This window comes from Apis mellifera, linkage group LG16, assembly GCF_003254395.2.
Source record: "Apis mellifera strain DH4 linkage group LG16, Amel_HAv3.1, whole genome shotgun sequence".
In the NCBI taxonomy this organism is placed as follows: Eukaryota; Metazoa; Arthropoda; class Insecta; order Hymenoptera; family Apidae; genus Apis; species Apis mellifera.
Window position 1 is genome coordinate 6,961,821 of NC_037653.1, and position 13,761 is coordinate 6,975,581.

At 32.8% G+C, this 13,761-nt stretch overlaps 1 protein-coding gene and 1 long non-coding RNA gene across 2 annotated transcripts; one reads left to right on the top strand and one right to left on the bottom strand.

The window, feature by feature from the left end:
* Positions 1–203: 203 nt before the first annotated feature.
* LOC100578001 lies at positions 204–3,281 on the top strand. Its single transcript, XR_001705906.2, has 3 exons — positions 204–567; positions 783–915; positions 2,693–3,281. It is a non-coding gene; the product is annotated as an uncharacterized LOC100578001 (long non-coding RNA).
* Positions 2,529–11,816, bottom strand: LOC725204 (tyrosine aminotransferase). Its single transcript, XM_001121079.5, has 11 exons — positions 11,406–11,816; positions 10,681–10,785; positions 10,473–10,540; positions 6,923–7,081; positions 4,599–4,790; positions 4,417–4,499; positions 4,016–4,085; positions 3,508–3,636; positions 3,288–3,371; positions 2,867–2,965; positions 2,529–2,793 (listed from the first exon to the last, which is right to left on the bottom strand). The coding sequence occupies exons 1-11, from the start codon at positions 11,545–11,547 to the stop codon at positions 2,641–2,643; spliced, it is 1,284 nt and encodes a 427-aa protein (XP_001121079.2). The 5' UTR covers positions 11,548–11,816; the 3' UTR covers positions 2,529–2,640.
* Between the last annotated feature and the right edge of the window lie 1,945 nt (positions 11,817–13,761).

The following is a 13,761-nucleotide window of genomic DNA, read 5'->3' on the forward strand; positions in this document are numbered from 1 at the left end:
CTTTTTAGGTTTGATCAATTTTTATTATTTTAAATATTCAATCTCATGTTTTAGTCTTTAATAATGTAGACAATTTCTATATTAAATTAATTATAATAATCTATTCTTATTATATTTTTAATCGGTATGTTTAAAACTTTGATATATAGAAATCTGCAATTGAAATATATATTTCAATTTTCGCGCGAATGAAATGAATAGAAAACTATTCCAGCCAATCAGAAAGATGCTAAGGCCCAGCAATAAAACGAATCAGTGCGCAGCGTATTGCGCATGGCGTCAGTCTACAGTTGAGAATCATAGTGACAGGTTGTATTTCACCGGTAAAAGTGTGTAATTATGTAAAATTTTTGATAGAATATCATATTAATATGATTATTATACTATTATTAAATCTTGTTTAATTAATGCGTGTTAGTTTAATCATTATCATATTCGAATTGAACATTTTTGTGCGAAATTATCGTTTGATTCGAGCTTTGAAGATGAAGTGGCTTTGAAAATGTAATCGTTTCTACATACATCGTAATAATTAAAAGATAATCCAACGACTTTCACGCAAATATGGTAAGATTTTATTTATTTCAACAGAAACTTTAATAGTAATTATTATAAAAATAAAAAAGATAGATAGAAAAGATAAAAATAGATATTACGATTAATATATATACAATATCCTAAATGCGTAATTCAACTCGTGCGTTGTTATTTCTCACATTTGTTTTGATTTTACGCTCGAAGACACAAAGCCGAAAACATTTCTTATAATACAATCTTTCCAGGAAAAGTGTTCGTGTTCGTGTCACGTTCGACATATTCCGACTTGTCGAATTGTTGACCATATCCCCTCTCCAATTTGTAATTCGATACATCGAAATCGCTACATATTCTGTCGTAACGGACGCTTCACTTCAGGTATGTGAATAATCTATTGTTAATTATTATTTATTTGACAAAAGATATTCTTTCTCTTTATGCTATTTCATTGATATGCATTTGTTTGATTATTTATTAATAATTCTTTAAGAAAAATTTATAATTTTTTTTTATTTGTATATTATAGAAATTAGTGCTAGTTCCTATTACGAACTTCTAAAATAGAATTTAATTTAGATTATTATTTTATTTTGATAAGATTACAATTTAATTTTTTACATTCTGTAAATTTATTTTAAAGATTTGATTTTTTTTTTTTTTTTTTTTGCACAAATAATATAATCAATGTTTGAGATTAATTTAAACGGGAAAAAATTTTCAATATGGACGCTATGATGACAGTTTGTGTTTTATAGGAAAAAATTTAAATTTCAAGTATCTATATCGTGAATAGAGAACATATAGCGTATACAAAGCAAATTGTATTTCGAAAATAAAATTATACCTCATTTTTTATTCTCGTTTCATTTATATTCATAAATCGGGAACAGGGATTAATTAATTAAAAATTGAGATAAATTTTTTAATACATCAATTGTGCTATGCTCGTTGATATTCCATGTTGCAATAGAATTTTCAATGAAAATAATTTCTAGTACTACCATGATTCTCGAAAGATTCCTATATTTTCTAAGTTACTTTCACGAATGATATGCAGAATAATTTCTAATCGGGATTCAACAATTTCAACGTTTATTCCATAAATTTATATAACGAGAAGTTTAATAAAAATCCAATATGCTATATAATCCAACAAGTTAAAACGATCAGGAAATTGAAATTTACAATTATTTTCTCGTTATGTAAAAATTGTGGAAAGCTTGTCCGATAAAAATTAAAATTAATAAAAATAAAATCTCAATTTTTTTCTTTTTTTTTTAGGTAAGTAAATTTACAATTACGTATCATCGTATAAAAAACAGGAGAAAGATAGAAGAAATAATCAAATTCATGTAACTTGCTCATTATTATGGATAAGACAGGACGCTTGACACGATTGTTTAACATGGCAATTGTATTTGCAACGGAAACATTTTGTCGTGGAATTAACCAGAATTCGTGTGTTCAACAACACACTATCGAGGCAAAGTTTAACGTGCACAAGCGCGAAATGGAAATTAATTAGATCATCGGCTTGTATAGATAAACGTTGGTACAAGCTTATCCTTATTATTACGCGTGTAGAATTAGTAATTATAACGTGCAAGTTAATGAAATATACGTTAAAAAAATCACAGATGCTGTCATAAAATTGTGCGTAAATATAGGTAGTGGAACATGTAGGATAGAGAGATATTTATACAGAGTGAGATATCGGATTAAATTTGCTTACTTTCGAAAGAGACATAATCCGATATTTTTTCAATTTTTAATTTTTACGATAAACACTCTGTGTAAATCGGTTATTTAAATTGTACTCTTTGTATTGCGGTATACGTAATTTATGACTGATAGCTACTCGTTAAAATTTTATGAATTAAAATTATTTCATGTAATTCACGTAATTTCAGATTTTTTAACTACGATGATTTGATTGTTGTTAATCACACACGTGCTTTTATTTTATACAGGATAAGAAATTATTTCTTTTGTGTTTTACAAAAACAATTTTATTATAAAATAGATTATCTAACAAACTCGCTTTTTCTTATAATATAAATAATAAAAAAAAAGAAAAGGACAAAAAAAAATAATATTTGCACTTCAATACGTAGCAATTAAATTATTTATTTGCGTATCTTTGGCTGTTTTGTAGTGATGCCTCTCGCAAAATTCCTGAATTCTCTGGCAAGCTTCCTCCAACATTTCCATGGGAACTGTGATGACCAGCCTCATGTAGGACGGATAATCGAAGCACTGTGAAAAGAAGGAAGAGAAGAAGCGTGCGTGTTTTTTGGCGAACGGGAAATAGTGGAATTATTCGGCGTACCTGGCCAGGAAGACAAAACACGGACTCCTCCATTAGCAATCGCTGCACGAATTCGAGGTCGGAATTAAATTCCGGAAAACAAGGTAAATCTATGTAAACCTGGGGAATCGATAGAATAATTTATAGTCGATAAATTGCGATCGGCCACCTTTAACATTTCCTGTTTATCTTTACGTTTAAATCACGCCTGATTTTCGACTAATTACGCGAAATATTTACACGAATGCAAGTTCGATCGAACCCATCTTGCAATCCAGTTTAGTAACGGTAAATCGCAAGCAATTTACGATTAAACGTATCGTTTACAAAAGTATTTTACCTCTGTATAACTTTCGCATTTTATATATATTAGGATGTTTTTCACAATTTTTCACGAATCGTATATCGAAAAATCGCGAAATAAATAAAATTTAAGATTTACCATCATGTACATTGCACCGTTGGGCATTATTGGTTTCAGTCCAGGAATCTTAATCGTGTAATCGTACGCCAATTTCGAATGATTCTGAAATTGGATTAAAATGGAAATTTTAATTATTAATTTCTTTTATTATTAATTTGATTCGATCGTTTAATTTTAATTCATTATACGTTATACGTTGATTTTCTAAATTTTTAAAAAAATGGTAAAAATAACTTACGTATAACGTTCTCATAACGTCATCGTAAAATTGCTGTGGCGTGTTCTTCAAAATAGCGGGCAAAGCACCCTGGACAAGCGTATTGCTACCGATAATTCTTTGACTTAAGCAATGAAGCGCTTTCCTAATCTAAAAAAGGAAGTATATATTACATATCGAGTATAATCGTAAGTTCTCGAAAAAGTTTTTCGAAGAAAAATTTAACTTGGACCCATCCTCGAATCTCATATTTTAATCGACACGTTCACTTTTTTCGATTCCCTCTTTTTTTCTTTCTTCCTTCCTTTTTTTTTCAACAAAAAAGCTCGACTAAAGTTAAGAATATAATGAACGATGCCAAGGGAAGAAGTTTAACGATAGAATAAAATTTAATCAACGAAATTTAATCCAATCACGGGCGGAGGTAGAACGCAGAAACGGATCTGGTCTCGTTCTTGTTACGGAAACAATACGGAACGGAGAAGCAATTATTTTCAAGCTGTACCGTATATATCGTGCAATTACCCACCTCTTTCTCCAGAACGTTTTGACGATCGTGAATGATTATCCAGCCCATACGCCAACCGGGCACTAAAAATCTGAAATATCGTTCAAGATTACCGTTTACCTGTTAATGCGTCCATTATCGTATTATTCGATGTTATTACGTTAGTGCATTATCCTACATTAAATTGCATTAGTCAAATTGAACAATGGCAAGTGACGTGTTATTATGGTTTTTTCAATATCACGATTTCTATTAAATTTACGCCAAATTTTCAAGCTAAATTATAATCTGCACAGTTTACGATATCTCATCGAGCTATCAAGGATTAATATCGATTCCACCACGCAATCGCGTATACAAATTTCCGTATACGTGATGGAGGCGAGATGGTGAAAAATTTCAAAGTTGATCTCTCCGATTACCTTTTCGTCAAACCGCTGCACGACAAAATCGGAACTTCTCTCGACAAGGACGCCAACGAGTGAAAAGTTTGCCCGGGAAATACCTGATGAAAAAAGGCGAAAGAAATGTATAATAATTTGTTGGGAGAAATTTGTGGAAATACGCGTGGACGACGAAGAAGAAGAAAATATTAAGCGCGTACCATATGCTCGTAAATCTCATCGGCTATTATCGGTACGTAGTAACGGGCGGCTACATCGAGAATATCAAGTGCGTGATCCTTGCTGAACACGGAACCGCACGGATTCGAAGGATTATTTATAACGATCGCTGCCGTCGATTCGTCGATCTGCGATTCCAAATCATCCAGATCGATTTCCCAACCGAGTTCCGGCTGAAAATGTAAATTGATTGACATTAACACGAGGTATAGATAGCCGGTCAGAATGGTTTCGAAGTAATGTAATTGGAAACATTTTTTTTTTAAATAAATTCGAAGGAGAAAAATTAGAGAAATTGATCGAGGGAATAATTTTATATTTTTCCATACTATATTGCGAGTAATATTTGACTTTTTCTTTCTTTTATTTTACAATTCGTTCATCCAATATCCACGTAGTTATGGAAAAAAAAACTTGGAATATAGTAGTAGTGAAAAATATCATCGTCAGAAATCTATCGACAATTTAATTACTCTCGATATTATTCGGAATGCATGGAACGTGAAATTGAATGAAAATTTAAATTACGTTTAAAGGTTCGTTTAAAAGCTACTGTAAATATAGAAGACAGATCGAAACTGAGAGAAAACTGGCGTTGAAAAAAATATAAAAGTCAATTCCCTCTATTTAGGTCGGACAATATTAAATTGATCATTATATCGAGGATACTACCGCCTCCAAAATGTAATTCCTCTTAATTCGGACCAATTTCTAACCCCTTCTCGCAAAACTTTTAATTATCTTAAATAGTTTTCTGATATCTGTTTTAAACGTTGAAGCGAGAAACGCGATTTACGATATCTCCGTGCAACGACACATTTTTATCGCTTTTCACGAGTTGATCGTTTATTGAACAAGCATGGCTGGTATACGATTATTAAATGCTCCTAACTTATCGCGGTTATACATTTTTGACGATATTTACGCGCGTTTACGCTATCTTGGACGCGTTAAAATTGCAAGGAAACAGGACGTGGTTCAACGTAGCACAGCAATAAAGCGACAAAATGTTATTTAGTCGTTTTATCGTTCGTACGTAATTCGGAATATTATTTACTTTCTCCCGAGTAGCGAGTAGCGAGTACTTTCGAGACGCCCGGTATACAGTGGCTGGATCAATAACGTGTGAGCACATAAAGACACAAAAAAAAAAATGGTAGGAAATCGTGCAACGCGATAAGTAGCAAGATTTGATATTCACGACTCGATTTTCGACCATGTTGCATTAAAAAATTATTAGCACACGTTCCATGATATATCGTTATAAATCTGTTGACTTTAATCTCGTTTGCGATATTAATTCAGCGTGTCGCGTGTGAATTCGAAAAATTTGCATCGTATTTCGATAAAAAGTGTTTTATCCGTGACATTTAAGGAAAGAGTGCAAGTACGAGTTTTCGTTTAAGAAGAAACAAATTGGAAAACTTAAAAAATTTGACCACCGATATTCGACCACTTCCATGCTCATTCCCCTCAACCACAAATACGTTAATAATAACGTTAAAAAAAAAACCATAGAGGAAAATTAAAATATCGAAAGATCGTTAGAAAATCGAGACATAGGTTTCTCTAATTAAAATATTTAATAGTTGACCGCACGAAAAAGCGAAACACGAAAGGTACGAAAATTAATACCAAGTGAACCTTGACATTCGATAATGATTCTCGTCGAGAGAGCGAGATGGCGTATGGCGAGTAAATTTTTCACGTTCATCGAGCAATAGGCCCATCTTATATCACGATATAATCCGTGTCAATTGTTGCACTCTTTCTCTGTTCGCGATAGGGCAACGAGAATTACGGTAGCGCGGTTTTAATTACTTCTCTGTGGTAAAATAGTTGGCGGTATCTGGACGAGAGGGGAGGAGGCATTGAAACTCGCGGCAAAGGAGACAAAGGAAGAGGCCTCGTTATTACTACGAGGTTTAATATTTTCCCTCCTTTTTCGAATCGAAAATGCGTGTTTGCCAGATTGGAAAAATATGGCAATATTGGAACTCGTGAGCCAGATATGTTAAATGGTAAACATGTTTACGATTCTTTTTCTTTTTACGGTGTAGAAAATCGATTTGCAAATTGTTTATCTTATTTACGTTTTTTCAAACGCTCATTGACGGAATTGATGAAAAATATTGTGAAAGTAAATGTAAATTTCTTTTTTTGGCATACATATTGCGATGTATTAAAAAGAAAAGTAGAAACAACATGGAAATAAAAAAATTCAATTTTATATATTATCACCGATATCGACGATTTGAGGTTGAAAAATATTGGTAAAAAATTTTCGGAATGAGCTTATACTTACGCGTAAGTCGTAAGATTTTACGTTGATACCAAGACCTTCCGCAAGCGTTCGATAGATAGAGAAACCGGGTCGTGGTATCAGGATATTTTGCTCCCTTCTTGCCAACGCTGTTATACACAGGTCGAGGGCGCAGGAACATCCGCTGCATAAAATTACATCCTAAAAAGAAAGGAATTCGAAGAGTCGAGAATTAAGATCGTTCCGTTATTTCGAAATCATCTTTTCCATGAATTTCTTATTAAAATTAAACATTAACTAACTTTTTATAAGAATAAATATTACGAAACGTTTAAATCTTATTTACGATACATACGCGATTTTAATATATTTAGATTGGAAAAAATATGGACTTGAATGAAACTTGAAAAATGTGTTAAAAAACGTAACGATTGATAAAAAGGATCATCATAGCATTTGAATTTCTGAAAGATGTTTTAAAAAAAAATTTCATAATTCAATTTTTAATAAAATAAAATTTAGAAATAAATATTCGTAAATATTGTTCGAGTGAATTACGTATGAGGGATAAAAAGAGGAGAAATATTGGTTAACAAGGGGGCGTGCATTAATTAAACGTTGGATGCACGTGAAATTTTTAGAACTGTGAAAAATCTCGATTCCGATAGTTGCCAGCTTTCATTTCCTGCGGGTGCGCCGAATAAAGCTAATAGCGGATTCATTGCAAGCCATACATTACAATTTTTGCAGGACAAGAGAAATGTTCCTTGCTTTGTGAACATTTTTTCTTTTTTTTTTTAACGATATCGATTCCGTACAAAGAACTTGGAAACTAAAGGACTTTATTTTATATTTTCACGATCGTAAAATCGTATTCGCCGATGACGTATTATTTTTAAGTGGGTGTTTTTCAAACGACGAGGATAGAATACATACATATATATATATCCGGTGTTAAATTTAATAACGCGTTGTAATCCCTTTGTCTTTCTTCTATAAAGGAATTATAAAAGGGGTATTTTTTTTTAATCTTCTCGTACGTAAATTTATTTATATTTGTACAAAGTATAAATATCATTAATTTGTTTCTCTCGTATTATTATTTTCAATGGAAACGAAATATCGAATTACCAGTATCGAATTCGTTATGTGATACCTTTCAACGTGGTATGTGTGTGAATTATTTCGGACAAGAATTTCATTTTTTATCATCGCGATGAATTTTTTAATTTTCCGACGAATCCTCAGAACGTTTTGTTTTTATTTTATTTTTTTTTTTTTTTTATTTTTTGCGCGTAATCTGTACACATTGAAAAATATTTATCGCTTCAGATATTATACGAGATGAAAAGGGGGGGGGGGATATATTTTTTATATCCGTTTATATCCGATCTTTCCATTTTAAATATTATGAAGATTTTAACGCTCGATCTTATATGGATATTTTACGATGTTTTCGTGGCCATGTTTTTCTACTGGCCGTATAAAGAGATTTTCTAAAACGTTGTTGTATAGCGAATATTGAAAAATATGTGCAACGAGTGTCGGGCAAGGATGCTGGATCAATTCGATAATAAAGCTCGGTTAGAAAATTAGAAGGGAAAATTCCTTGGACGGAATGATTTCGAATAAGAAAAAAACCACCGCAACCGTGAAACAAACGAGGAGAAAAATTCATCGATCGAAAAAACAAATGTTTCGAGCGAAAAACAGAAAATAGAAAAAAAAAAGAGAATTCTTCAATTTTATCGTGATTGTATTTTCTATATACAACTATAGATTCCAAATGGTCCTCGGTTAATCGACGATATTTTTCTCTTTTCGAGGAAACGTGGCTTCTAGTTTGCGGCCGATCGTCCAGAGAAATTCGGTTTTCCCTGCAAACTTGATCGCCAGTTCGATCAACGGTTTAACTAGATATCGTATATATATATATATATGCACGTGCATGCGAACAACGAAAGGGAATGGATACGATGTATAACGCCTTCGAATGAACGAAGTTTCTATATGCCTCTGGTTATACAGATAGGGGGCTAATTCGAATCGGAACATCTTCTCCAAGATTGAAAATACGTATCGTCCGTGTGAAAAATTGAATATAGTCGGGAATCTGAATCGATGATTCGATTATCACACCTCGTTGCCTGTCATTTTTTCAATTATCATTTTGCACCAAGATATTTGTAAAGATTATTTCCCTATCATGGAGAGATGGACACACAGAAATTGATAATCGTATCGATAATCGTATTGTATTTGATAATTATATTATTTCTATACGATCTTTCCATGATCGACGTTTAAAGTAATATTTTTTACATCATCGAATAGTATCTTGTGGAATATTCTAAATGGATAAATATGTCACGAGCGGTTGTTAAATTATATGCGAAATGATGGAAAATCATTGGAAATTTAGTAGAAATTCCCTCGGGAATTTTTTGGAAATAAAGCTTTGCGCGATGGAATGGAATATATTATTTATTGAATATAAATAATATCGTGTAAATCGTATCTGAAATTATACATGGTTTTTTAAAAAATATTAGTCGTCTTTCCTCTTTAAACAAGATGAAGAAGATGAAGCGAAATAAAATTTTTCCGAAATATTTTTTCAATGCGCTCAACCGATTCACCAGTTAATATTAAATTCGTTAATCAAAGGGCGCATTTATACCTACGCGCATATTCCCAAACGTGTTATCCAAATAATTCATTAAATAGGACAATTAATCAGACTTCGAATGTAATTAATATACATGATTTATTTGCGAATGCAAAACAAGGCGTAGCCGGAAACAATCTGTATTTGCAACGCAGCTTTCAGTAGCATAGTTTCCTATACAGATCGATAACGATATAGTATAACCGGATGTTGCCGTATTTTCTTCTTTAACCTTTTACTCTTTCACCTTCGTTTTTCCTTTCGATTTCGGCTATATATGTTGTATACAGACTTTTCCAAATATCTTTTTTTCCCTCAAATTTTTATTAATTTTAATATCTTAGAAATATACTGTTTTATTTAAAAAAAAGGGGGAGGAGAGAGAAAGAAACGTTCAAAAGTTGGTAAGAAAAAAAGTTTGTTTTCAATTCGATAGAAGAAATGAACTTGGATCCTGTATTATTAAACTTTTAATAATATTTCATTGCATTTTAATAATAAAACTGACGAGAGATATGTTTTAATCGAGCCGTGAATAAGGATAATTGCTGTTTATTGGTTCGAAAGACAATGACGGACAAAATTTTAATATCGACGATTCGTCCAGTCAGGTGGAAAAAAACGAATCAAAAATACGCGTTTTATGGGATCTATATTAAAATTTGAAATATTATTAATAACGATAATACGTATATTGTTTCGCACATATTTAGTATCGCGCGTTAATATAATAATTCGAACAGTGGTAAATGATTCAAATGATTCGATAATCGAAATGCTGTAAATAACGCAATCGATTAAATAAATAAATAAAAGTGCTTTCCTATATTCTTCACAAATTTTGAACGTATAATAATTATCTAGAGGAAGGTTATTTTAATAATATTTCCGTAAAATCTTTTACAACGTTATTTAAAATTTTACCTTGGCATCGACCTTTACAAATTCGTTGGAACTATACTCTGCTACAGCTTCCTTTGCAATCTGATAACCTAAAATTAGAAAACAACCTTTTTGTTTAAAAAAGATCATTTAGATAGTAATTTATGGAAGGATTCAAAGTTAAATTTAGTGATTTAGAATAAAAAATAAGTAATTTAATTTTATGGAAAAAAAAAGATTGAATCAATACCTGTACTTGGTGCATATCCATTGTACAACTGAGAGACGAGGCTTTGTTGAACTGCTTCGATTACCTCTTTCGGCGGTTTTAGATTGCCAAACGTAGTTGGATCGCCTAAGCATCGATAGAAAATCAAATTTTCCTTCCGTGATTCTAACTCGACAACGCTTCCAAAATTCCAAACGATTAAGAAATTTGCAAATTGTATCATCGCTGAGACAAATCCGGTGAAAGATCGTAATCGTATTGAAACAGAATATTCCCTCCCTTCGTTCTAATTTAATTCGATAAAGAAATTTTGGCGGCAGATATTTCTTAGTCATAAACTTTATTCTAATCTCCTTATCGTATCCATATTTTCAGATATTCAGATAAAGTTTAAAATAGCTTGAGATTATTGTTAAAGTAAACGGAGAAACAGGATTTGAACTAATCACACGCGATTAAGCGCGAAAAGTATCCGCGAATTTCACTGCCAATTCCACAAAACTCGATTCGATCGTCCGTTCTTATCCCAGATACTTTTTCTAACATTTTCTAATCCCATTGAAATCGATTACTTTCTACGCAAAAACTTTAGTCGACAAACCCAATTGTTCCAATTGTAAAAAATACGCGTCGTGTCTACTATCTCGCACACTCGTATTTTTGTATCGATTTTTCAATTTACGAGCCAGGAAGAGTAAAATAAAACTCTCTCTCGCGCACACACGCATAAAATAGAAAAATCTCACCGATCGACAACGAGATCAAAGATTTGGCGGGATTAGGCTCGACCACGAGGCTCTCCACGATGGATCTTATGGGGTTGTGGGTGCTCCTCGCGATGTCCGACGCTTCCACGTTCCATCGATCGCGAAAAACCTGTGTCGACATCTCGAATTTGGAAACTTCAAAAGCCTCGACACCTCGAAATACGCCGCGTCCTCAGATATACCATGTGTCCCACCCCGAGATGAATTTCGGAATCGATGGTGTTTCCTTATCAAGAAAGGATTGGAAGAGGATGAGCGGACGATAATCCTTGGGCAAACGATGTTTCATCACTGAGAGGAGGATCGGTCTTCGCCGATAATCGAAATGAATTCGAAAACTGGGAAACAAACCGGTTGGATCGGATACCTAGATAATTCCACCTTCTTTCATAATTAATTTTAATAAATTCTACGTTTGCTGTATCTGTTGCTGTATCTAGAATTTCCTGTGTCGTTTCATCGCGCAATACGAGAAAAAGAAGCTCGAACTCCTTATTCTCGTTACAATTGTTATAAAAAAAAATAGAGAAACTCCTTGGTGGAGTAACCGGTCGGATTGGTCGATTAGACTCCACACCTTTTATTCAAAACGAGCCAAATAATTCGATTACGTAGATCGACACACCTAAACATATTTTCTCGTCGTCTGTTTGCTACAACGTATATTATATTTTTCTATATCTATTTCCTCGGATTTATCTCGAACATTTTTCTCTTTTTTTCTCTTCTCTTCTCAGGATTCGTATCGTATAGGAGGAAATGCGCATTTTCAATTAATTGGAAGAAAAAAATGGATTTTATCTAACACATTATATTTCTATTTATATTACTATATTACATTCGTTTTTTCTTATTCTATCATAAAATAATATGTAAAAACTTACCATTTTTTCTTTCATTAATTACAATTGTAAATTGTGGAAGTTAGTTAACAACAATTTATAAATCATTTTTTATCGAATTATGAATTTTATCAACAGTTACATAAACGATAAAGATTTTCTTAGGATCTTCTTTCGAGTCAGAGTGTAAAAAGAATGTCGTGTTTCTGGTTTGGATGGACATTGTACCGAAATTAAAATTCGTATCTTTCGACGACCATAATTTCGCAATTCAACGTCGTGGAAATCTCAATAAAATATTTAAATACTCGAAATTTTTAAAATTACTCTTCGTACTCATTCAGCAAGATATAGAAACGTAAGTTTTAACGCATAACACGTTTCAAACGATTCGACACATTTTATAACGACTCGAAAGTGATAACACGTGTATGGAATCAAGGCCGACTGGAGGCTCGTCTTCCAGAACTATGAGAAACATATATACGTATATATATATATATATATATATATATCGATACCACCGGAATTCTCCAACACGCTCAACTATTTCTCCTCCAACATTTGCACGAGAAATAACGTAATTTATGCGCGCCATGAAAGTACATCGGCCCGTGTCTTTAAACACTTTGCCGCTATATCAACGACTAATTTCTCGCTTCTAAATGTAAATGATTCGAGGGATAATTTACGGTGATAAATCTGGTAAAACGTGTTTAATCGCCAAGTAATACGAGTAAATATATTATCTATATACGTGATTTAAGAATCTTGCATAGACACTTTATTTATCTCACGAAATAACGATTAAGATTTTACCATGAACTGAAAATGTGAACAGAAAATAAATCCATTTGTCCGTGATTAAATCAGAACGATAGTCGTCGTTGTTCGATAAAAATTAACCACGTAGAGACGCGAAAGAAAGTGATTAACTCACAATGTATACTGATGTAGGGTTGTCAAGGAAAGAGAGGGAAAAAAAACACGATATGCGTGGAAATCCAAGCATTCAGTGGTAGCCAATCACGTGCGATCACGTGATCGATGGTGAACGTCGATCGACATTGACGTTTCGTATTTACGATGGAAAAAACTCGATTCCAACATCTCGATGAAACCCCCACCTTCTTTCTAAAAAAGAAAACGCAAAATCCAACGAATGCTAATAACGTAATAGAATCGATAATCGTGATAATCGCCGATTCTACGCGTTCTCCATCCATCCATCCGTCTACAGATAGAGGAAAATCTCGGTAGTGTTTGCCCATTGTGGATCTACTATGTATTTGCGTTCTAACCTAAGATTCTTCTTACGTATGATTCGGAGGAACGTGATTTACGAATCTCGTTCGTTGTATCTACTACCACGTTTTACAAATTCCAAATGTCAATGTTTATTATTTCTCGAGTGGGTACACTTGCACAGCTGTTCCAAGTTCACTCCACTCCGGTTGCTTTCTTTAAAACAAACTGTTCTCGAACTATATTTA